This window comes from Triturus cristatus, chromosome 3_1 (assembly GCF_964204655.1).
Source record: "Triturus cristatus chromosome 3_1, aTriCri1.1, whole genome shotgun sequence".
NCBI lineage: Eukaryota > Metazoa > Chordata > Amphibia > Caudata > Salamandridae > Triturus > Triturus cristatus.
The window spans coordinates 910,948,625-910,971,774 of record NC_140583.1 but is presented as its reverse complement, the minus strand read 5'-3'; the positions used below and the strand labels follow the sequence as shown (position 1 = coordinate 910,971,774).

General features: G+C 41.2%; 1 protein-coding gene across 5 annotated transcripts in view; it reads left to right on the top strand.

Moving 5' to 3' along the window:
* TANK (TRAF family member associated NFKB activator) overlaps nt 1-22,820 on the top strand; it is a 299,318-nt gene extending 276,498 nt beyond the window's left edge. For all 5 annotated transcript variants that reach the window (XM_085645450.1, XM_085645446.1, XM_085645448.1 and 2 more), the window contains one exon: nt 21,116-22,820. In XM_085645450.1, coding sequence (XP_085501576.1) covers nt 21,116-21,295 — 180 coding nt within the window. In that variant the 3' untranslated portion in view covers nt 21,296-22,820. The remainder of the gene's footprint in view (nt 1-21,115) is intronic.
* Nucleotides 22,821-23,150: the final 330 nt, after the last annotated feature.

Below are 23,150 nucleotides of genomic sequence, written 5' to 3'. Positions count from 1 at the left end.
AGTTTCCAGACGACCGGAAGAGAGTCAGCCTTGGAAATGGGAGGGGGCAAGGAGTTCCAGAGTTTGGCAGCTGCCACAGTGAAAGAGCGACCGCCCCATCTGGACTTGTGAAATCTGGGAGAACCCCGTTTTTGTTGTGTGGAGTATCTCAAGGTCCTCCCAGGATTGTACCACGGAAACATGGTTTTTAAGTGTGATGAGCCCTTGCTGTGCATAGCCTTGTACACCATACCCAATACCTTGAAGGAAATGCGCTTCCTAATGGGGAGCCAATGCAAGGCTCGAATTCCTACCCTGGCTGACTGATACTTCAGGATGTTAAGAATCAGTTTTGCCACAGCGTTCTGTACCACCTGAAGCTTGTTCAGTGATTCTGTGTTGATGTTAAGGTACCGAGCGTTACAGTAACCTAGCCGGAGGTGACTAGTGCGATGATAGTAGGCCGCTGCAGTTCAGGTGGACTATACGGCAGTACTTTCCTCAGGGTTTTTAAGATGTAGAAGCAAGTGCTGACTGTACAGCCAACTTGGGCATCAAAGGTCAGACCCTCGTCAAATATGACCCCCAGATTTTGTGAAGTTTTGACCGGTACAGGAAGGGGACTGCAGGCCACCAAGCGCAAGACCAAATGCAAGTCTGCGGTTCAAAAACTAACTACCTCGGTTTTGTCCGCATTGATCTTTAATGAATTGTCCTTCATCAAGCATATAATGCTGGACATACATTGATTAAACTTTCGGGCAACCAATTGCAAATCATTTGTTATGGAAACAATGATTTGTGTGTCATCCGCGTAGGAGAGTACCTGGAAACCGAAATATCTCACCAACTCCACTAGAGGGGTCACATCGAGGTTAAAAAAAAGTGGGGCTAAGCGAAGATTCCTGGGGAATCCCACAGAGAATACCGAAGGCCTTTGCTCTAAAGCCTCCACACCTGATGATGTGAGTTCTGCCAGTCATGAAAGAGTGGAGAAGCTGAAGGGCCCTTCCTGTAACTCCTGCTTTCCCACAGTCGCTGGATAGTGCGCACTGGGTAGATGGTATCAAATGCCGCCAAAAGGTCGAGCAAAATCAGCACCGCAGATCCCCCTTGGTCAACCTGCGTGCGGATACCATCAGTGGCTGCTACTAGGGAGGTTTTAGTGTTGTAGCCGGCACGAAAACCGTTCTGAGGGCTGTCAAGGATGTCCTGGGATTCAATGTGTTTTATCAGCTCAACATTGATGAATTTCTCCAGGATTTTAGCCGGAGCGGGAGAAGGGAGATAGGTCGGAAGTTCTTCAACTCTGAGGGATCGTCGGTATTGGGTTTTTTAAGATGAGACCTAACCACAGACGCATAACAAACAGGCTGGGGTGCGCATCTCAAACATCTAACAATGCAAGGTCTGTGGGATGCCAGACAACAATCTCTTCACATCAACAACTTGGAACTTCAGGCAGTTTTCCGTAGCACTGAAAGTTTTCCTTCTTCATCTCTCACACAAGGTTGTCCTAGTCTACACTGACAAAATGACAGCAATGGGCTATCTACAAAAACGGGGGAACACGGTCATCTCAATTGTCACACCTTGCTCAGACCATATGGAATTGGGCTCCTCGCCATCACAGTCACCTCTTGGCGGAATATCTGCTGGGAATGGACAACATTCTTGCGGACCTGTTCGACAGGACCCACCAGCAAATCCACGAATATGAACTCAATCCACAAGTTCTACTTCCATACTTTCAAAAGTGGGGATTTCCTCAATTAGGCTTATTTGTCACAGCCGAAAACACAAAATGCCAAAACCTCTCCTCTGGTTTCCCTCACCCGCTATCCAAGGGCAACACACTATGGATGAGTTGGTCAGGGATATTTACCTACGCTTTTCCCCCTCCCCCTCTCATTCCATTTCTGGTTTGGAAACTTAAGCAAACGTCATTACAAATGATCCTTGTAGCTCCCACCTGTGCACATCAACCCAGGTTCACAACCTTACTAGATCTCTCACTAGTCCCACACTAGAAGATCCTCAGCAGGCCAGACCTTCTCACTCAGGACAACGGACAAATCAGGCATCCCGATCCCAAGATATTCAACCTAGCGATCTGGCACCTGAGGTCTTAGAATTTGGTTACCCAAAGTTACCAACAGAATGTATGGACATTCTTAAATAAGCACGTATGCCCACAAATAGAGCTTGTTATGCTGCAAAATGGACAAGGTTTGTTTATTATGGTCATCCTAAACAAATAAATCCCCTCAGAGCCACACTACAGGATATTATTTGTTGTTTGCTTCATTTACAAAAATCCAATTTAGCATATACTTCCATTAGATTGCATCTTGCTACCACAGCTGCCTATCGACACAATAGACAGCATCTATCTCTCTTCAGGATTCCGGTCATTAAAGCTTTCATGGAAGGGCTAAAACAAGTTATTCCACCTCGTGTTCCTCCAACACCCTCTTAGAACTTAAATATTGTACTTACAAGGCTCATGGGTCCTCCCCTTGAGCCTTTGCGTTCATTCTCTCTTCAATTTCTCTCATGGAAAGTGGCGTTTTTAGTTCCCATTACCTCCCTCAGGCGTGTTGGTGAACTCCAGACATTAACCTTAGAAGAACTTTTTTGTCAAATACGTAAAGACATACTGGTTCTTCATACTAATCTTAAATACCTACCTAAAGTAGTTTCCCAGTTTCACCTCAATCAATCAATTGAGCTTCCTGGTTTTTCTCTCTAACCCTGATTCTGTTGCAGAAAGATCTCTTCATACTTTGGATGTTAAAAGAGCGCACATGTTCTACATAGATAGAACTAAAACTTTCAGAAAAATAAAACAACTCTTTGTAGCATTTTCATCGTCATCCAAGCAACTCTTTATTTAAATCAGATATAGCTAGGTGGATAGTAAAATGCATTCAAACTTGTTACATTAAAGCCAAGAGACCTTTACTTGTAACTCCTAGAGCACATTCCACTCGAAAAAAAGGAGCCCTTTTAGAAAATATTCCAATAGCTGATATTTGTAAAGCAGCTACATGTTCTACATCACACACATTAACTAAACACTACAGTGTGAGAGTTTTCGCACACCAACAAGCCAAAGTAGGTCGGGCAGTGCTATGAACTCTTTCAAACTACTGCAGTTTCCACACACTAGCCACTACTTTAAAGAGGGACTGCTTTACAGTCTACGCAGAGCATGTGTATCTGCAGCCACACATGCTCTCAAATGGATTATGTTACTTGCCCTATAAGCATTTGTTTCGTGGCATGTAGTTATGTAGATTCACATGTGCCCTTCTTCCTTCCCGGACACTTGTGGCAGTTGCAGTAATGTTTTACACATCAGTGTCATATATTCACATATTTGCATGGTCATCTCTATTTTGTACTAATTTTTTGCACTCCTTTCTCACCCTCCTGTGGGAAAACAATCTAACAAAGGAGTCAATGCCCATGCACAGTATCACCGAGTGGACTAGTCACTGTATCTTGTAACTTGAAACAATTATTCGAATAATTCTTAGAAGAAAACAACTTGTGCAACCCGAACCCAACACTAGATGGCAGGAGTATGCACAGCATGTGAATCTACATCACTACATGTCACAAACAGATGCTTACAGTGTAAGTAACATAATCTTTACAACACATTGATAAAATAGTTACTGCTCTATGAGAAGCAGGTTACAAAATAAATTTCAAGAAATGAAAATGTTTCTTAAAAGTAATTTTTCTAGGATATGAGTTATCCAGTGAAGGTAAATGACTGGATTGTTAGAAAATTTTGGGACACTAGAACCTCCAAGTTCTGTGGTAAATAAAATTCCTTTACCGGGACTGAATTTGATACAGAAACATTATAAAATAGCTCAGTAAAATGAGAGGCAGAATCCGTGATATTAGAGTTTCGGAATGGGCTTTATTCCAGTGATCGATTATAATCGGTTGCTCCAAGTTCCATCACCACGGGGGTTCAGGAAGTGAAGTACATACTTTATTGACAAGAAGTAACTTTTATAGTACATACATTACAATGAAGCGAATGCAGTAGGCGTAACAATTGATAAGGAAAATGACGATTTGTTCTGCGTAACCAGAAATGGGTGTAATAAAGAGTAAAAAGGAACATAATTGGTTATGATGTCATATATAGGTGGATCTATAAGATAATACTTGGCCTAGATGCGCGCGCAGCAGCATGACGTGTAATTGACGTGTAACTAGGGGGTGAAGGGGACTTGACATTTAGCTCTACATGTGGAGACAGAAAGTCTGGGGGGTCAAGTCAACCTAATCCCAAATCATATCTAACATCCTATGTTTAAAGAACTATGTTATCCAAGGAAGAAGGACTCTCGGACAGAATCTATTCTATACTGACTGTGCGTGCGTGTACAAGCGTCTAAGTGTCTACACTGAATGCGAGGGGGTAGGAATATTCCATGGTAACAGGGCTATGAATTACTTGCATAAGGGCAGAGAAGCCGAGCCTTTTGCTCGGTAACTGGAAGAATGTTTACTTAAACTACTAGGCAGGAATGCATCGGCTGAGGGGGAAGCAGATAATTCGAAGGTGAAATACAGTTTTTGGCAGAGAATAGGCTGATGTCAGGCTTCGTGAGCCGCGCAGAGAATGAGACAAAGTTCATGGTCACAGATGCAGGCTCAGACTGGAGCTTTCAGAGGCAGAAAGCAAGAAGAGTTTTGATGACAGAATCAGGGCCTACTTGCCTGGACTGTAAAATGGCATAAGTGAACCATATAAAGCCGGTGGCCTTTCATATTTAGGAATGGAATATCCGGCCTATTCATGGCGGATCTGACAGAAGACATGTTGACGTTGGACGCACATGTATTTGCGTCTTCATAACTGGAACTGGAGGGAACATACATGTACTTGTGATATGCACATAGAACCGTTGGGGTCCAAGATAGGGGACATAACTGACCAGAAAAATCCATATTTCCACATTCCCTCCTTGTCCCCTACTTGCCCTTCAAGAGATATCAATCTTCATTAATCCATTGATCTGTTCATATAGCATCATTTGTTCTTCTTTCTTCTTCCGTGACGAATGAAATCTTGGTGGTGGAATACACGATGTGGCACACAGACCACAGATCGCTGGTCCACATTGTAGACATAGACAGCAACTGAATAGTAGGAGAAGGCCAATACCTAGGAAGGACAAAACTCTCCATCCCCAGGCTGATATCACACTCCAAAACCAACTGGACCAAGTCCAAGTGCCTGGGTTCTGGTGTATCTGGCTTACAATCTTATGAAGGCGAGTGATGGCTTTATATACAGATGGCGAATTTTCTGGTATGAATACGCAGCAGCTTGATCCGATGACCCTACAAGCTCCGCCCCTATCAGCCAGGATGACGTCAAGGACAAGACGATTCTGAAGCACAACAATCCGCATAGCAGACTGCTCTTCTGTTAAATTGCCTAGGGCGGAAATAGTCTCATTCACTACTGCTTCAAGGGTTCTAGTTAATCTACGTATCAGCTTACTATTAGTAACGGTACCTATGTAGGGAAAGATGCCTTTATTAAAATCTACATACTTGTCCCATGCCGTCTCAGTGTAATCGACAATGGGGAGATCTCTCCGCTCTCTGTTGTGTACTAAATGAATATTTCTGTAATAATCAGGAGGAGCTAGGAAAACAGGTGGCAAAAGGAATGCAATGTAGCAGGTACCATCCCAATCTAGAGGTAAACGCATATATGCAGTCTGACCACATACAAAGTAGGAATGGCGAGAAGCTCTAAATGAAGATTTGCCTTGATCACTGAATTCTACTATAGTAGTGCATTTACTATGGCCCATATGTATGGAACCAACCTTTCTTACACACAATTCACCCTTCGCTGGGAATACTGACATGGTGGGTAAGACTAGTTCAATTTCGGATACGACATTTAGAATCATGAGATTAGGTGTAAAATTACCTAATCCATATACTTCATTTTCTAGATCAGTTCCTGTTCTTTTGGGGCGACCCTCCTTGTCGCGGTAACAGACCTTGAGTAAAACTAGGTTCAGGTTTCCCCATACCCAATGATCTTGGTAAACTGCTGTGTCTGAGTCTATGGAATTGATTAAACTAAACCATGCTCCACAGGAGCCATTGTGTGTAAATGGGTGTGGAAAGAATGGCAGGACTCCTTCATAATTCTGATAGGGAGGGAGCCGACCACACACCCAACAATTAGTAGCATTACTAGTCTGATGGGAATGATGTAACATACTAATGAAAGTGTTATTGCGCAGCGCAAGTCTATAAGACAATTCATGTGGAGGTAAGTCACTAAAAGAATGTTCAGCAGCAACATTATAAACATGTCTAGAAATAGGGTAATATATGTGCAACAACATACTTGTAATAATTATTAAAAGACTTAATAAAAACAGAATTAATAATGTCACTATGCAGTGGCTACGCAGTGATTTACAATACGCCTGTCGTTTCAACATTTTCCGGGTATTTTCTCTACTCAGGTCCAAGGGATACATGTCAGAGACAATTCAACCGCTTCACCTTGGAGAGGACTTAAACAATCAAATTGCTCGACTTGTTGGGCCTAAGCTTTAGTTTGTAAAGTTCGGTTTCAGTCTTTTCAACCAAAGGAAGTTTTGAATCAGTCTGTGAGGGAGTGCAGGGCACAATGTCTATATCCGAGGATAGTCCATGAAATTTCTTGATATGACTTGAATGAATCCAGCCCTTGCGGCCCTCGATCTTCACGGCTGTCCTTGTGGTCAGCAGGACCAACTTGGGTGTCTTCCACCTGGGCTCCAGCGGAGTCTTTCGGTCGAAATTTTTCACAAACACGAAATCACCCGGAACTACGTCATGGGGTTTCACCTCAGTGTTGTCGGGAAATGCTACAGCAACCTGTGAACGACAAGATTGTAGTGCAGACATCAAGGAAGCCAAGTAATCTGTCAGCATATTACAGTCAATATCAGTTATTTTACGTGGTACGGGCGTCCCCCACATATTTGGTGGTCTACCGAAGATCACCTCATACGGGGATAGCCCTGTTCGAGAGTGTGCTACCATTCTCATGTAAAAGAGTGCAACTGGTAACGCTACTATCCAGTCGACACCTTTCTCTCTGCATATTTTGGACAATCTGATTTTCAGTATCTGGTTATGTCTTTCTACGAGACCTGCTGCCTCGGGGTGTCGGACACAGTGGAATTTCCACTGATAACCTAACAGAAGTGAAACATGTTTCATTAATTCGGATGAGAACGGCTGGCCGTTATCTGAGTGGACAACACGTGGTAAACCGTATCGTGGGAAGAATTCTCGAACCAACTGTTTGGCAGTAGTCGGGGCAGTGTAATCTGAAACCGGGTACGTCTCTGTCCAACGGGACAGAGCGCAGACAACTACGAGAACATATTTGAATCCTCGACATCGTTCCATCTGGATATAGTCCATCTGGAGTACTTCAAAAGGATTATGAGGAGGATGAAATCCACCCTGTTCTACGGGAACGCTTTTTCCTGGGTTAAACTGGCAACAGATCATACAGGTACGGACCTTTTGTTTGGCTGCTGCTCGTAAATGTTTATTGAACCAAATGTGTTGAATGTTGTCTAGCATAGCTTTTTCTCCTAGATGTGCTGGACTATGTATAGTGTTAATTATAACTTGGACCATTGAATCAGGAAGGAACCATACAGACTTTTCCTTCATCATCCATCCTTGGTCCGTTTGGATCCCTCCTAATTCAGTCCATTTCTTTATTTCGTCTGGTGTAGCATGTGTCTGTATGTCAATTACGTCAAGGGTAGGATCTTTAACTGTCATACAATGTGTCGGTATCGGGACTATTGTCTTTGTCATGTCGGGGGTTTGAGTTTGAGCCGTCTGTTCTGTCGGCTAGATCATTGCCTTGGGAAATGATATCAGTAACCTTTGTATGAGCCTTACATTTCATAATAGATATTGCAGTGGGTAGATGTATTGCATCTAATAAGGCATGAATGAGGGGTCCGTTCTGAATGTGGGCACCGTGGGAAGTTAAATAACCTCTCTCTCGCCACAGTACGCCGAAGTCGTGTACAACTCCGAATGCATAACGTGAATCAGTGTATATGTTGACTTTTTTATTCGTGGCTTGAATACAGGCTTGTGTCAGAGCGATGAGCTCTGCGGCTTGAGCTGACAAAGTATTTATACGATTAGTTTCAATGACTTCAGTATCTGTTGTGACTGCGTAAGCGGCCACTAATTCTCCTGCACTTGTTCTCATACATGAACCATCTACATACAACGTCAGGTCTGGATCGGACAATGGAACATCTGTCAGGTCTTGTCTGGGTTTTGTCGTTATAGTAATAACTTCAATACAGTCATGAGCTAGTGGGTCTGTTCCGGTTACTGGCAAAAGTGTGGCAGGATTCAATGTGTTACAGCGTCTGATTTCTATATGTGGCTGAAACAATGTAAGTTCGTACCCTGTAAGTCGCGCTATAGTCAAGTGTTGTGTTTGTGTTCTATTTACAAGAACCTCTACTGCGTGTGGTACTTGAACTGTCAATGGATGTCCTAACACTATGGCATCGCTTTGTCTGATTGCTAAAGCTGTCGCTGCCACTGATTTCAGGCATGCAGGCAAAGCCTGAGCTACGGGATCTAATGTACTAGAAAAATAAGCACATGGTTTGTGTGCTCCTGCTTGATCCTGTGTGAGTACTGACAAGGCAGTACCTTCGCGTTCTGTAACAAAGAGTGTAAACTGTTTTCTGTAACATGGTGTTGCTAAAACAGGTGCTTGGCATAAAGCTTTCTTTAGGCTTTCAAAAGCTTGTGTATGTTCTTGAGTCCAAGGGAGAACAGTCGATGTGGCTGCCTCCTGTGTGGTTAACTGAATGAGTGGTTTTGCTAGAAATGCATACTGAGGGATCCACTGCCTACAATATGAAGTGAGGCCTATGAAAGCTCGTACCTCCTTTTGTGTCTTGGTTATTGGCATGTTAGCTATTAACTGAATGCGGTCGGGTGTAAGCTGCCTTCCCTCCTTGGACAGCGAGTGTCCAAGATAAACAACTCGCTGGACACAGAATTGCAGCTTAGAAGGGGACACCTTGTGCCCCTTTTCGGCTAGAAATTGTAAAACTGTCAGTGATGCTCTCTCACATTCAGGTTCGCTTCTCGCGGTGATCAGCAGATCATCGACGTATTGAAGCAGTGCAGTGTTAACTGGCATGTGGATACTGTCAAGTTCTCGTTTCAGTGCTTGGCTATAGATGCTGGGGCTTTCTGTAAATCCTTGAGGTGCGCGTGAGAATTTAAAGCTACGTCCATTTAAACTAAATCCGAACAAATATTGGCTTTCCGGATCTATTGGGACGCTAAAAAAGGCATTCTTGAGATCAATTACAGTAAAGAACGTTGCTTCGGAATCAATGGCTGTCAGTAATGACGAGATATCCGGGACCACAGGAAATTGTGGCACAATGCACTTGTTTAATTCGCGCAGATCAATAACCAATCGATATACTGGCGGGGCCTTTGGATCCGTTCGTTTAAGAATCGGAATTATCGGTGAATTACATACATTGGAGTCTGTTTCCACAACTACTCCTTGGGCAATGAGCTCGTCAATGATTTGTAGTAAAGCCACTACAGCATCTGGTGGTAACTTGTATTGTCGCATTCGTGGTAGCACCACTCCTGCCTTTAATGTGACTCGATATGGTGTAATATTCATGCAACCAACATCAGTAGGGCCTTGTGCCCATAGATGTGTAGGTAAAGTCTGCAGTCGGGGATCCATGTCTCTAGACACATAGTGACCTTTAAAATCACGTAAAAACAACCTTACACCTTCCGGAGAACAACATATTATGGCTCCTAGAGCTTTCAGGGTTTTAATTCCTAACAGATTTTCTGGACATGATTTAGTAAGCAATAAATCTGTAGTTCGGGTCAGAGGTCCTATCGTAAGTGGCAGTGGTTGTGACACTTCATTAACAATAGGTTTTCCTGAAAAACCAAGGGAAATATTCTGAGAGCCTGAGAGGGGTGCCCCTGGAACTTCACTACGTTTTATAGTTGTTCGACTTGCCCCTGTATCGAGTAAAAACTTCCTATCTTGGCCTAATAATTCACTATGTACATAAGGTCCTTCTTGATCTACAGGAATCTCGATAAGGGGTAAATCAACTTCCCTCTCTAGGCTTGTTCATGCGTAACGCTGATACTCAGGATATTCATACTGTGCGGTCTGATACATTTGTCGTGTTGTTGTCTGTGTGGCAGTAACAGGCAACGGTGGTGCAGCTGGCACAAACTGTATTGGCTGTTGTGCGGCTGGCATGGCCTGGGCATGCTGCATAGCTCCTTGTTCATTCTGATCTTGTCTGAGTGGCCGTGATCTTTCTTGTGTTTTACCTATGGCGATATTATGTTTTAAAACTGGACAATCGTGTACGTAATGACCTGGCTTTTTACAATAATTGCATGTCCCTTTTACAGGTCCTGCTGAATCGGAATGTGTCATACCCTTTTTATGTCCTTCCGCTGGAACTGTCTGGGAAACTAGCATTTTCATTTTCGTGTCTTTCATGCGTCTGTGTTCATGTTCTTGTTCCTCTCTAATTCTATTGTGATGGTACTGTAGCATTAGTAACATTTGTGATGGAGTGTTACCTTGCCAGGTACTCTCGAATTTTAATACTCTATTCTTTACTGGGGGCAGGGCATTTTCTACTAATTTTGTTACAAACAGATGCGGGTATGATTCGCTACTGGCTTTTATGCCACTATTTATACCAAAATATTTTTCAAATCGGGCATAGTAATCACTAGTGTCTTCATCTTGCTTCTGCTTACAGGCTGAAATCGTTCCCCAATCTTCCTTTTTCGTAGTTAATAAACGTGGCAGTACCTGTACTAGTAAACCTGGTAATGCTTTAGTTTTATCCCCAAGTCCTGCTCCTGCAGTTCGGGCCTTTTCTTCCGCTTCTAACACTGACCATTCTATCTTTTGGTCTCCTACCTCCCACTCTTTTTCCTTGAGTTTCTCATAAATACCAGCAGGCATCAATACCTTTAATATTGTCATAATGTCGGGATAGGTATACTCTCCCATGAGTAACATGTCTTTAATTTCTCGGTGAAAACCCGCTGGATCTTTGTCATGACTGGGTACCACTTTCTTCATTTGTAACAATTCTATTTTTGATATGGGCGTATATACAAATACGCGCTTAAACTCGTTGTCCTCGCCTTTTATTGGGTGCACTTCTCGTAACGGATTCTGTCTATCCATGTGATACGTGGTTCTTTCCTTGACGGGCACTGAGACCTGCTCTGAGCATACAAAAAGAATATACTGCTTTCTTGATTCTAGAATTTCTTTAATTAATTTAGTACCTGGACCTCTCCATTTATTCATACGCAATTCAGTCAGTATGTCAGGTAAGGGACCAGGGTCCGAATGCTGACTCCGATATAGTATAATGAGTTGTTGAATCATATAAATCCCAGCTAACCTCTGTTCATCTGGGGTGAGATTCAAAAATGTGCGTACTACTGTATCATCACTATATTTTCCGGGACTGTCCACCCAATGGACAGCTGCCCTGGCTAAATCTTGTTCGTCCATAGAATCGAGAAAATGATAACCCCTTCGTTCTCGGAGTAGTTTGTCGGCGGTTTGGAACGAATGCTCGTTAGACCTTATATTCATTATAGGTATTTGAAAATTCCTGTTATTATCTGGACATATCGGACGTATCGAGTCAGTAAGACGTCTATTATTATTACAAGATCTTCCTCTACCTACATAGGCTATGGTGTCTGACTGTCCTGCGGGCAGTCCTGACCCTTCTTCCTCGCTTTGTTCGAACTCGTCTGCCTCTAATCTCTCTTCGTGTAGGCGTTCTATTTCTTTACGGATCTTTCGGCACATGGCTATTATACAATTTTGCTTGTCATGTCTCCCTTCTGATATATTCTGACTCCATCTGGTAAGAATTTGCATTGCTTCCGGGTCTACCCCCGGTCGGTCTACATTTCTGATCACACAGTTTATGAGGAAACGTAACAGTTCCCCCTGTATCTCTACTTTCTGGTATTCCATAGCTCTGTTAATACATTCTGGATCTCGCCCTGTTTGGACAAAATGATATATTTCGTCTAGATGCGCAGTCATTCCTGGTAACTTCGCTAAATACACTGCGGCTCGTCTGATACGCAATGATGCCAGGATCATTTCGTCCTCTATACCGGGCACCGGGTCATATCTACAATCTACGAGAAGTTCTTTAAGTGCACGGGCACTTACGAATTTGGGTGTACGTGAATGCGCTGACTCTTGAAAAGTAAGTTTATTTATTCTAGGTGGCGTAGAAAAGATATTGGTAGCACCTCCCGTGGCCCCATCTGGGGCGTCGGGTGTGAAAGGATTCGTTGAACGTGACACAGCAACTATAGGTGTGGACACAGCTATAGAAGTAGCTGTAGGAACAGATACAGAAACAGATGTGCTTGCCGGAACTTGTGACTCGATTTGTTGCTGTAGGGATACGGGTGCTGGATCTTGGCGTAGGACCTCCCTGATATGCGGTCTATGTGGGGCGGAATTAGCATACTCGGGAGCTGCGTCATCTAAATATGAGGAAAGAAAAACATCTTCTGCGGTTCTAGGATGCCCCTTAGGATGTACCTTGATTGGGAATAATGGGGGTGGCAAGTCTTTCGGTATCTCTGGAGTAGCCTTAGGTAATCCTTCGGCCAGAAGGGGATACATACCATTCATAAGGGCATTTCTTTGTCTGTCTACTTGTTCTGATTTCACTCGGATACCGTCCTCAATTAATAGATTTTCTCGAACTTTGTTTGAACTCTCTTTACTCTTCTCTTCCTGTCTACGTGCTTTTTCTGTACGTCTATGAGATTCTTTACGCCATAACTCAACGGCGTCCTTCTGTGACTGTCTGACTTTCCTTTTCCATAATTCTTCCTCGACTTTCATGATGCACTCTGCATCCCAGGTCCCCGCTGCGGGCCACCTCTGACTTTCTGGTAATCCCTTGGTATAGTCTACCCATAAATCAAGAAATAATATAGCGTCTAAGCCATGTTTGTGATACATGAAGTGCCCTGGAGTGTCCCTAGGAGGAATAGGGACGGCTTCTTCGAGTACCCCTTTTCTAGTAGTGATCTGTCTTAATTTCGAAAAGAGCGGCATATTGACAACTGATCCGATACTTAATCTTGAACACACTTAATACAAAAGCACAATAATGAACAACCATTCATACCACAATATGCAGGACGTTTAACACATTAAACATTAAACATTAAAAAAATTTAACCTTTAAAATAAACAACAATGATGATCGTCTGCATAACTAATCACCAAGCATAACTCTTGACACTAACTAGATACTTCGGAATACTTGATATACTGCTAAACAGTACAGATACACTGCTAAAACAGTGCAGACCGGATTTGTGTACCCAAACCCGTCTTGACCGGCACAACCTATGTGCACGTCAGAAATGCCTCCCCAGTAATGGTACTCACCGGGTAGCTTCGGAAACGGAAGGCCTCGGTAACTTGAACTTGAACCGGACTGGACTCGACTCGTCTCGTCGGAAACTGGGCTTGACTTCGAACTGGTGGGTCTCTATATACCTCGGATCTTGCTCTCTCAGCTAGGCTCTGGTCGGGATACTTCGCACCTCTCACCGCCTCGTCTGGGTGTTGATCGCAGTCTCAGTCGCCCCCGCTTGACCGGAGGGAGATACAGGAAATCCTGCTGGTACGCGTTATTGTCCGTCCAGCTGTGGCAGGAGACCGGGCCTGCAACTCACCGCCGGCGCGTGAGATGAGAAAGTGTCCCTGTTCGGGCGCCATCATGTGGTAAATAAAATTCCTTTACCGGGACTGAATTTGATACAGAAACATTATAAAATAGCTCAGTAAAATGAGAGGCAGAATCCGTGATATTAGAGTTTCGGAATGGGCTTTATTCCAGTGATCGATTATAATCGGTTGCTCCAAGTTCCATCACCACGGGGGTTCAGGAAGTGAAGTACATACTTTATTGACAAGAAGTAACTTTTATAGTACATACATTACAATGAAGCGAATGCAGTAGGCGTAACAATTGATAAGGAAAATGACGATTTGTTCTGCGTAACCAGAAATGGGTGTAATAAAGAGTAAAAAGGAACATAATTGGTTATGATGTCATATATAGGTGGATCTATAAGATAATACTTGGCCTAGATGCGCGCGCAGCAGCATGACGTGTAATTGACGTGTAACTAGGGGGTGAAGGGGACTTGACATTTAGCTCTACATGTGGAGACAGAAAGTCTGGGGGGTCAAGTCAACCTAATCCCAAATCATATCTAACATCCTATGTTTAAAGAACTATGTTATCCAAGGAAGAAGGACTCTCGGACAGAATCTATTCTATACTGACTGTGCGTGCGTGTACAAGCGTCTAAGTGTCTACACTGAATGCGAGGGGGTAGGAATATTCCATGGTAACAGGGCTATGAATTACTTGCATAAGGGCAGAGAAGCCGAGCCTTTTGCTCGGTAACTGGAAGAATGTTTACTTAAACTACTAGGCAGGAATGCATCGGCTGAGGGGGAAGCAGATAATTCGAAGGTGAAATACAGTTTTTGGCAGAGAATAGGCTGATGTCAGGCTTCGTGAGCCGCGCAGAGAATGAGACAAAGTTCATGGTCACAGATGCAGGCTCAGACTGGAGCTTTCAGAGGCAGAAAGCAAGAAGAGTTTTGATGACAGAATCAGGGCCTACTTGCCTGGACTGTAAAATGGCATAAGTGAACCATATAAAGCCGGTGGCCTTTCATATTTAGGAATGGAATATCCGGCCTATTCATGGCGGATCTGACAGAAGACATGTTGACGTTGGACGCACATGTATTTGCGTCTTCATAACTGGAACTGGAGGGAACATACATGTACTTGTGATATGCACATAGAACCGTTGGGGTCCAAGATAGGGGACATAACTGACCAGAAAAATCCATATTTCCACAGTTCCCTGCGATAAATACAAACATTAATGGGATTTTTTAATTCTGGCAGAACATACTTGCCAAATTATACTTAGGTGCGTATTAAAATTATATCATGTGGTTCCACCTACATTTTATAGAAAGGTCTGGAAACAGGAACATATACAGCTACTCTGAGATTTACAGGGAAACATGATAACTATGGTATATTTTGAAGGGCTTGAAGTTCTAAAGCATCCTTTTGCGGTGGGAAGGACTTGGCGCTACTGTGGCTGCAATACAGCAAGTCATATCTAATCACATAATTTCTATACTGCGGGTGGTTGTGGTGAAAGTGTGTGATTAGCTGCTGCAATAGGAATTGGTGGTTTTTAATTCATTTTTATGGTGGAAAGGTTCAGGTGTGTGTTGATTGAGTTGCTGGTGTGGTTATGGGGTATGTCCCAGCAGGTAATGTGACCACAGGGCTGCGTGTGATTATGTGGAGCGCTAATGTTCCTCTTTGTGAGGGATTAGCAGTCTTTAAATTCCTTTTGTGATGGGAGGACTCTTGGGTGCATTAATTGTGCCTTGGGGTGATGACGGGTAGGTCACAGCAGCTCACTTGACCTTCAGGCCTTTAGTAGATGAAGGGCAAGCTTTGTAAAATTGACACAAATACATAAATCTATTTTTTTCGAAAACAGAAAAAATACTTTTCCCTCTGGGAAACCCTTTCCCTTGCGCCATAAGTAAGTATTACGATTTTACCTCCGCATTCCCACCATGGAAATGCAATTCCTCATGCCTTCTGACAGCAGTAAATCTGTTGGCTTTTTGGAAAACTAAATGCAGGGTTATGTGAAACTCCACAAACCTACAAGATTGTTTGAATTCTCTTGTTTTATCAGGTAGACCCAAGTCATGCCCTCAGTCCAGGCCAAACCTTAGAATTACAGCCAAGAGAATTCCACCAGGCCACCAGATCTTCCCCATTTTGAATTGGGCAGCCGACTTAACACACTGGCGGAACAGCTGAACATAGAGAGAGACACAAAATGCTGTTATTTGCTAACGCTTGTCTGGCCAGACGTCAACAGTGAACCTGGCCACTTACACCCGTGCTCCACATTTCGAAGCTCAGCAGAGCAAATATAACAACCACTTGCAGTTGCGGCCCATATTAATCTAACTGGACCAATGCGCACTGATTGCAATGCATGCGGGTGCAGTGCATATTTACCTTACTACCTTAGAATGTAACGTCACCCAAGACTTCGTCAGTAAGACACTGGAGAAAGTAATTTTGTGTATCTACATTAACTGGTGCATTTTATGTTTTTGCGTTGTAACAATTGCAGCATTATGTTCCCCTCAGTTATTTTTTTAAAGAATTTTCTGTGATTTGGGAATAATACATGTATTTTTTTTTTTATAATTTCAGGTTTTTATAATTTTTTGTAAATATGACCTTGGGTGTGACAGATAGGTGGGACATTCATTTATATACAAATGGGTATTTATGCTGACTCGGAGGACACCTTTTATTTTGTGTATTCATATAATTGGTGATAAATAACGTGATAACTGGGAGTCTAAACATACTGTTTTTTGAGATGGGTGTTTTCATTTGAATGTTTTCTCTAAAACTAGTACATACGGTTCTTATCAAAATATTAAAATGTAACATGAATAAAATAGTTGTACTTAATGCACGAGGCGTAGGAATAAGCGGCCGTTTAAACTTCACACTAAATCGTTAGTTGAAAGAAAAGAAAGAGCTCAGGCTTTTTGCTATGTTATAAAAACGTATATTGAAAGAATGTTTTCCTTGAAATCTTGTTTGAGCTGAGTTTTTTTTTTTTGTCACTCCCCCGGATTTTTTTATTCTTTTTTACGCATCACTTCCCCACTGCTGTAGTTGTGATTGATTTACAGAAACAAATTAAACATTGTCTTGCATTACTAGTTGGAGCCCTGCAGAGACGGGAAGCACATCCGCAGAATTGCTTGTTAGGTTCTCCCTCGCCATTATCTTTCCCGCATGGTCTTTTACTAGTTAGCCGGTGCATTCATTTTGCAGTCGGCGGCACCCCGCATTGTGCATTTGCTTTCTCTAGCAAGGCAAGGGAAACAGCTGGTATGTGATTACAAGTTTGAGGGAAGTATGCAGCTTCACAAAAAAAGCCGGGGATTTGGTGGCTGAGCTGTCAAAAGGCACAGGGCGCAAGGTTACTTAATTGACATGTTGCAAAGAAACGGAACGGCTCCTTGCAGACGACGACTCGGTATCATTCGTTTTGTGTGACAGAACAGCACTTGCCTAGTAAAAAAATAATAATACTGCCGTGTGTTTTTTAATTGTCGAATTGAAACAAACGAGAAAAATATATGTGGCCTTCTGCCAGAAAAAAAAAGCGCGCGTTTCATGGACACGGTGGTAACTTTATTAACTTAATAATAAAAAAATAAAAACATGCCTTTTATGCATTTATCATCCGTATTCACCTCCTTAACGTTGCAGTGTTAGAATGATTCAAGGGCAATTTAGGGCAATGCCAATAATCGGCTGTTTTGCTTTTCAGTATAATAAACAAATTCAATATGTAAGTAGACGACTGGCTGAAGAAGGACATGAATGTATGTACAAGTCGCAGTATAAGTGGAGCCTGCACGCGAGCCATTTACTTTGAGTTCTATCTTGTTTAATTTATACCAGAGATTTTGTCTACTGCTGTCAGAAAGATGCTTGTTGAAAGGCGAAGCTCATGTTTCAGTAACGGTGCAAAAATACTCAACCTTTTAACGACAGTCGTGCCAATCCTGCTGAAAGGTGTTATACCAAAGTTTTTATAATGTGATTTGATTATCTTATGCGAAAAATATATGTAATAGTTGATTGTGTCAATTTGCTTTATCTTACCATTAAATCAAACAAGCTTTATTCGGTATATAATGTACAACCATAAAAGCAGTTTTACAATTAATCCTTTTACATTTGGCTCCCACGATGTTTATAATTACATCTCCGTTTCTTCAAGATACAAGTAGACATTTTGCCGAAGGTTAGCGGGAGACGGTGTATGTAAATTGTGGACGTGGATTTCTATGATAAAGGCATGAAGGAGTGAATGGGAAATCTTAACACATTGATTTTAAACGAAGTTGGTCTCCTAGTTGACAGCACTTACATAGGCTATTGTTTGAATTTGAGAAAATTAGTTTACATGCAGATAACCAGCATCTTGCACGGCCTGAAATAGGTTAAATCTTGGTTTGAAATACAAAAAGGTATGGAAGGGTATTGTGCGATTAATAGCTGATCTTACCATTTGGGTGAATCCTGCTACAGTACCAACTATACCACAGAAATAACTGGCGTTTTAAAAATTATCCTTGTTAACATAATGTTTCATACACCACGTCTGACATTTTTAAGCGTTCGAAGTACCAAATATTATCACCCAATGTATGGTACTGGATGAGGTTGCCTTTCTAGAATTCGAGCTCGAGACCTTCTGATCACCACATTTGTCAGTGGCTAGTGTTCTTTGACCTATCATTCTGGCCTCAAGTGGCACTGGCTCTTCATTGTGGTTGAATGGACGCACCATTTCCCACTTTAGGTTGGAAAAGTGGTCTAATGTGTATATTCAGGGAGAACACTAAAAGGTTATTCCAAGTGACTGATCAGCTAATCAATTCAATACTCAACTCCGATGAACTGGAGTAAACCTTGTAGATCAAATATTTTCTAGCCGCATTATGAATTTGTTTTTATTTAAATTACTTTAAGGTTCTTCTCTTCATTACTTTGTCCAATGTGTTTGGACAGTAAATATAAAACCGCTGCAAAATGTATTTTCATATTTTTGTACTTCTGTGACGACACTAACAGTTCACATATGGGGTATCATTAAAAAATAAAAACATTTCTCCCACCTAAGAAAAACAATAAGTGTTTGAATACACACCTATTACTTTACGTGCATCCTTATTCAGATAAGATTTTTTTTTAGTAATAATAGCTATTTATAAAATCGTGACGTTATTCCTCACAGCCGTTCATACCTCACACATCTTTCATTGTTCTCCAAATGAGAGTATCAATTGACATACTGCAGTTATTAAAATTGCCAGCTTCTAGCAATGTGGGGTAGCAAGTCCGAGTAATTACATTCAGAATTTTGTGGTGCTATTTAAATGTGTGCTGGTGTTTAAGCGGGCTTCAAGCAATTTGCACCAGTCGCCTGCTACATATATCAAGTAGCTTCTTTGTTAGCAAGAGGGAGGTGGTGCAATTACACCTAAGACGACGGGTTAAAATCACAGAGCATAATTGGGTGAAGACGTGTTGACCAGAATGAGAAAGCTCTGAAAGCAAGCCGCCGTGGCCTTGTAATACTGTAAATAAATATTATTGTTGAAGTGGAAAATAAGTGCTCAAAATGGAACTTTTTCTCTGCTTTTGAAAAAAAAAATGTTAATCAGAGTGCAGCGGCATCTGGAATTGTGCAGTCTGTGAAATGCGATTCCACTTTCCCCACAGCGGTGCTTTTAATAAAGAAGTAAACTGTCACGCAGTTCTGTCTTGGGTCAGGCTAGCAGTCATTGTTACATACAGGTAATGAAGTGAGAAGGATGGTCTTTTTTTATTAAGACTGTTTTTTTAACCAAATACAAAAATAAGGAAATGTGTCCCTGTGAAAAAACTGATATATGCTAAAATGCGGTTTCCTTGTTGATTTATTTAAACACTATTTTCGGTTCTTCAAATATCCCCACCTTGCAAGTGGTCAGAGTTATTGTGCCGTGAAGGTTCGAATATTTCCACTACATACATTTTGGTGTTTGTTCACCGATAGATATTCATCTAAGACTGTGTGCACCTAAATGTATCGGACATTTCCATTGTTTCTCTGATCTGCTTGCTTTGGTTTTTCAAATGGGTAATTGTGTTCCCTACTACGAAAGAGGGGTACTTTTGTACTAGAACAACGAGTCTCTCCGGTTTTACTCTGAAGCCAGTTTAGTGAATGAGCTCCGCGTCATTAAAAAAAGAAGGCATGTGGTACTGACATTATTGTGGACAAAATAGTGATGGTTCACAAAATGCAATTTCCCCCCCATAGAATTACATCCACCATGAGTAAAATATGCATGATTTGAGTGTGTTTGTGAGCGTGTGTGTGAGATGTAAACTGTAAGCACTATTTTTGCAATAAGAATTTTAATAAACAATGAAAAAATACTTCGTAATGGTATATGAACATATTCGGAGGCGGTGCTCACCAGTGAGGAATTTCACCTGGGAGAGTGCGGGGATACAATTATGCTTTTCTGTTTGTTAAACAAAGACATCCTTTATTGAATGGTGGCACTTTTTTCATCCAGGATAAATGTAAGCTTTTTCTTTCCAATTCTAGGTATACGCTGGTGGCCAAAAAGCTCTTTTTATGAATCTTGTGCATGCCCACGTACTCTTTTACTTTAGTTGGCCTCTAGGGACATATAACTCAAGAAACCCGATGTGTATATGCAAATTAGGCATAGGTGTAATTTACACAGGGTATAAAGTTGGTGCTGAGATGTTTTGTTTGGGAGCATGGAGCTAGCCCATTCTTGCAAAGTAAAAATAAAAACTTGCCACCCTCTTCCAAGAGATGGAAACTGAGATAGTTTCTGAGACAAGGACAGTGGCCCAGTTTCTAAAATGGTGTGACAGCACATCCTTAGCAGTTATCTTGTTCGGATTACTTACAAAGACAAAATCTTCAGTGGAAGATGTTGTTGGTAATTCAATGTAAAATGTGCGGCTGTGTGCACTGGTCATTGGCTATTCCACTGCTGTCCTAAGAGTATAAAACTGTAACCTAAAGAATCTGAGCACTGTTTCTTCGATGACTTCTTGCTTCTTAAGATTAACACCATTTGCAAAATACATTGTTGTTATTGGAATGCTCCTGTTCTCTCTAAATATTAGAGGTGCATATCTCAATACATTGGTGCGATATATTTCTCTGTTAAGTTTATTTTTTGACACATATGACAGTTTATGGTTATTCGCATGTAATGAAGATCTCTTTTATCCTGCAGGCTTACTGGAAGCCATATCCCGACAAAGACGACGACTTGCGACTAGCACCGGGATATGTAGAATCCGAGCTGAACGATTCAGGAGTCTGCGAATTCTGTCAAGCAGTTTTCCCGCCGTCTTCCACATCCCGAGGGGATTTCTTTAGACATCTTAATTCACACTTCAAAAAACAGGTTTAAATATTTTCCAAGCACACCTCTGTGCAAAGCAATCAGTGCAGGGATGCATAGATTTAAAATACCACATCAATTTCTACTGTACATTTAGCTTTTTGCAGTGTTACAATGTTTGCAGTTATTGAGCTATGGCTTAAAATATATATTCTAGAAACACATGGTTATTTTTACTATGAACGGTAAAAGTGACATGAATTTTTTGTTCGGTAACCCATAATTTGTCTCGCGCAAAATTAGCTAAGTCATGTAATTCATTCCATGAAACAAATTAAGAATGTAAGACACAACTGGAAAAGCTAAAATATTTTTAATGGTTACTTTTGTTGCATTTTGTTTTTTTAGGGGGCTGAACTTTTAGGTGTAAGTCTTTTTCTGGATTCTGTTCCAATTTTCCAATCTTTACTTAACACCACAGATGTGATTTTGCCTAGTAATGATTTTACATTAGGAAAATTATGCAGTTAATATTTATTTTGTATAAGCCAAAACTTTCCTTTCAACGAAAACTTAGTACTTATGGAAATGTATTTGGTTTTGGCACATCAAATTGACTCTTCATTGCACTTGAATTTTCTATCCAGTTGATACCTGATAAAAGTACACATCGATTGTTTTATGTCTGGTTGGGGAAAACATTAATGAATAAACTCATAATATGTATACTTTATGTTCATGTGAAATATCATCACATAATAAATTAAAGATATTATATAAATATCATTGAATTTACAATGTTAAGCAGATTTTTTTCTGAAATCATATACTCGTGTAACATCTGAGAAGTCAAGTTTAATGTTCTCAATGTTATTCTTTTAGTTAGAGTACAAGGGTGTGTTATCAAATAGTGCCCCATCTAACAAAACTCCTAGGTAAAGTGTATAATAATTCCATGAATGAATCCCTGTTCAGAATGTGTATGCATATGTTCCATTTCAAAGCCTGAACCTTTTTTTAGAATAAAGCTCTCAAGTGTGCAGTCGTGTATGAATACTGGATTAGAAATTAATAAAACGTGTTAAGAAGAATTGGAATAATGAAAAAGATGTTATTGTTGAGACATGCCCACTTAACGTAACTGTCCTTATTAATCTAAATGCTCACACGAAATGAAAGTAGTGACTACAGGAATAACTTGAACTAGAATTAACTTAGTGGAGAGAGCTAAAATAACAAGACTTCCAGACTTTTGCTGTGCTGGTGTATTGCATTGAATACACAGAGAGGGCTGGAACACATTTTCTTGGAAAATATAAGCATTCAGCAGTGAAATTACGAACACATTACAGCAACTTTTCAAGTAATTTGCAGGTTTAGGAAGAAACATTTGGATTAGGTGTTTAGATGTTAATTTAATTTAATTTAATTTGTAATAGTTGTTTTCATAGGCACAGAGATATACATTTTTAGCAAACCTAATTGCTCAAAATCCTCTCAATAACTATGTTTACCGTTGCTTTATGTATCTGTCTGGCCAGTTTCTGCGTATAGTATTAAATTCTATTTTAATAAAATTATGTTATATAGAAAACCCATTTACGTTGTCTATATTTGTTGAAGAAGTACAAAGACAATATTTTATTTTTATGGCGTTTTCCTTTACTTGTTGGCTCTCCAACCGTTAATGGGTTTTAGGGAAGCAGATTAGCTGACTGATGAGACTAAATGTATGCAGTTCTGAAAAGGTGTAATCTTTGGCAAATGCTACCTGCTCAAAATTTTAAATGAGGCTTATCTTTCTTGCTGGATAGCTGAACCCGAGTCCCCTAGCCCCCGAGTCATCTACCCCTGTGGGATACAGCATATTTCCTGGGTGTAACCAGCAACCTGCAGTGTTCACACTGATTTCCAAGATGTAGAA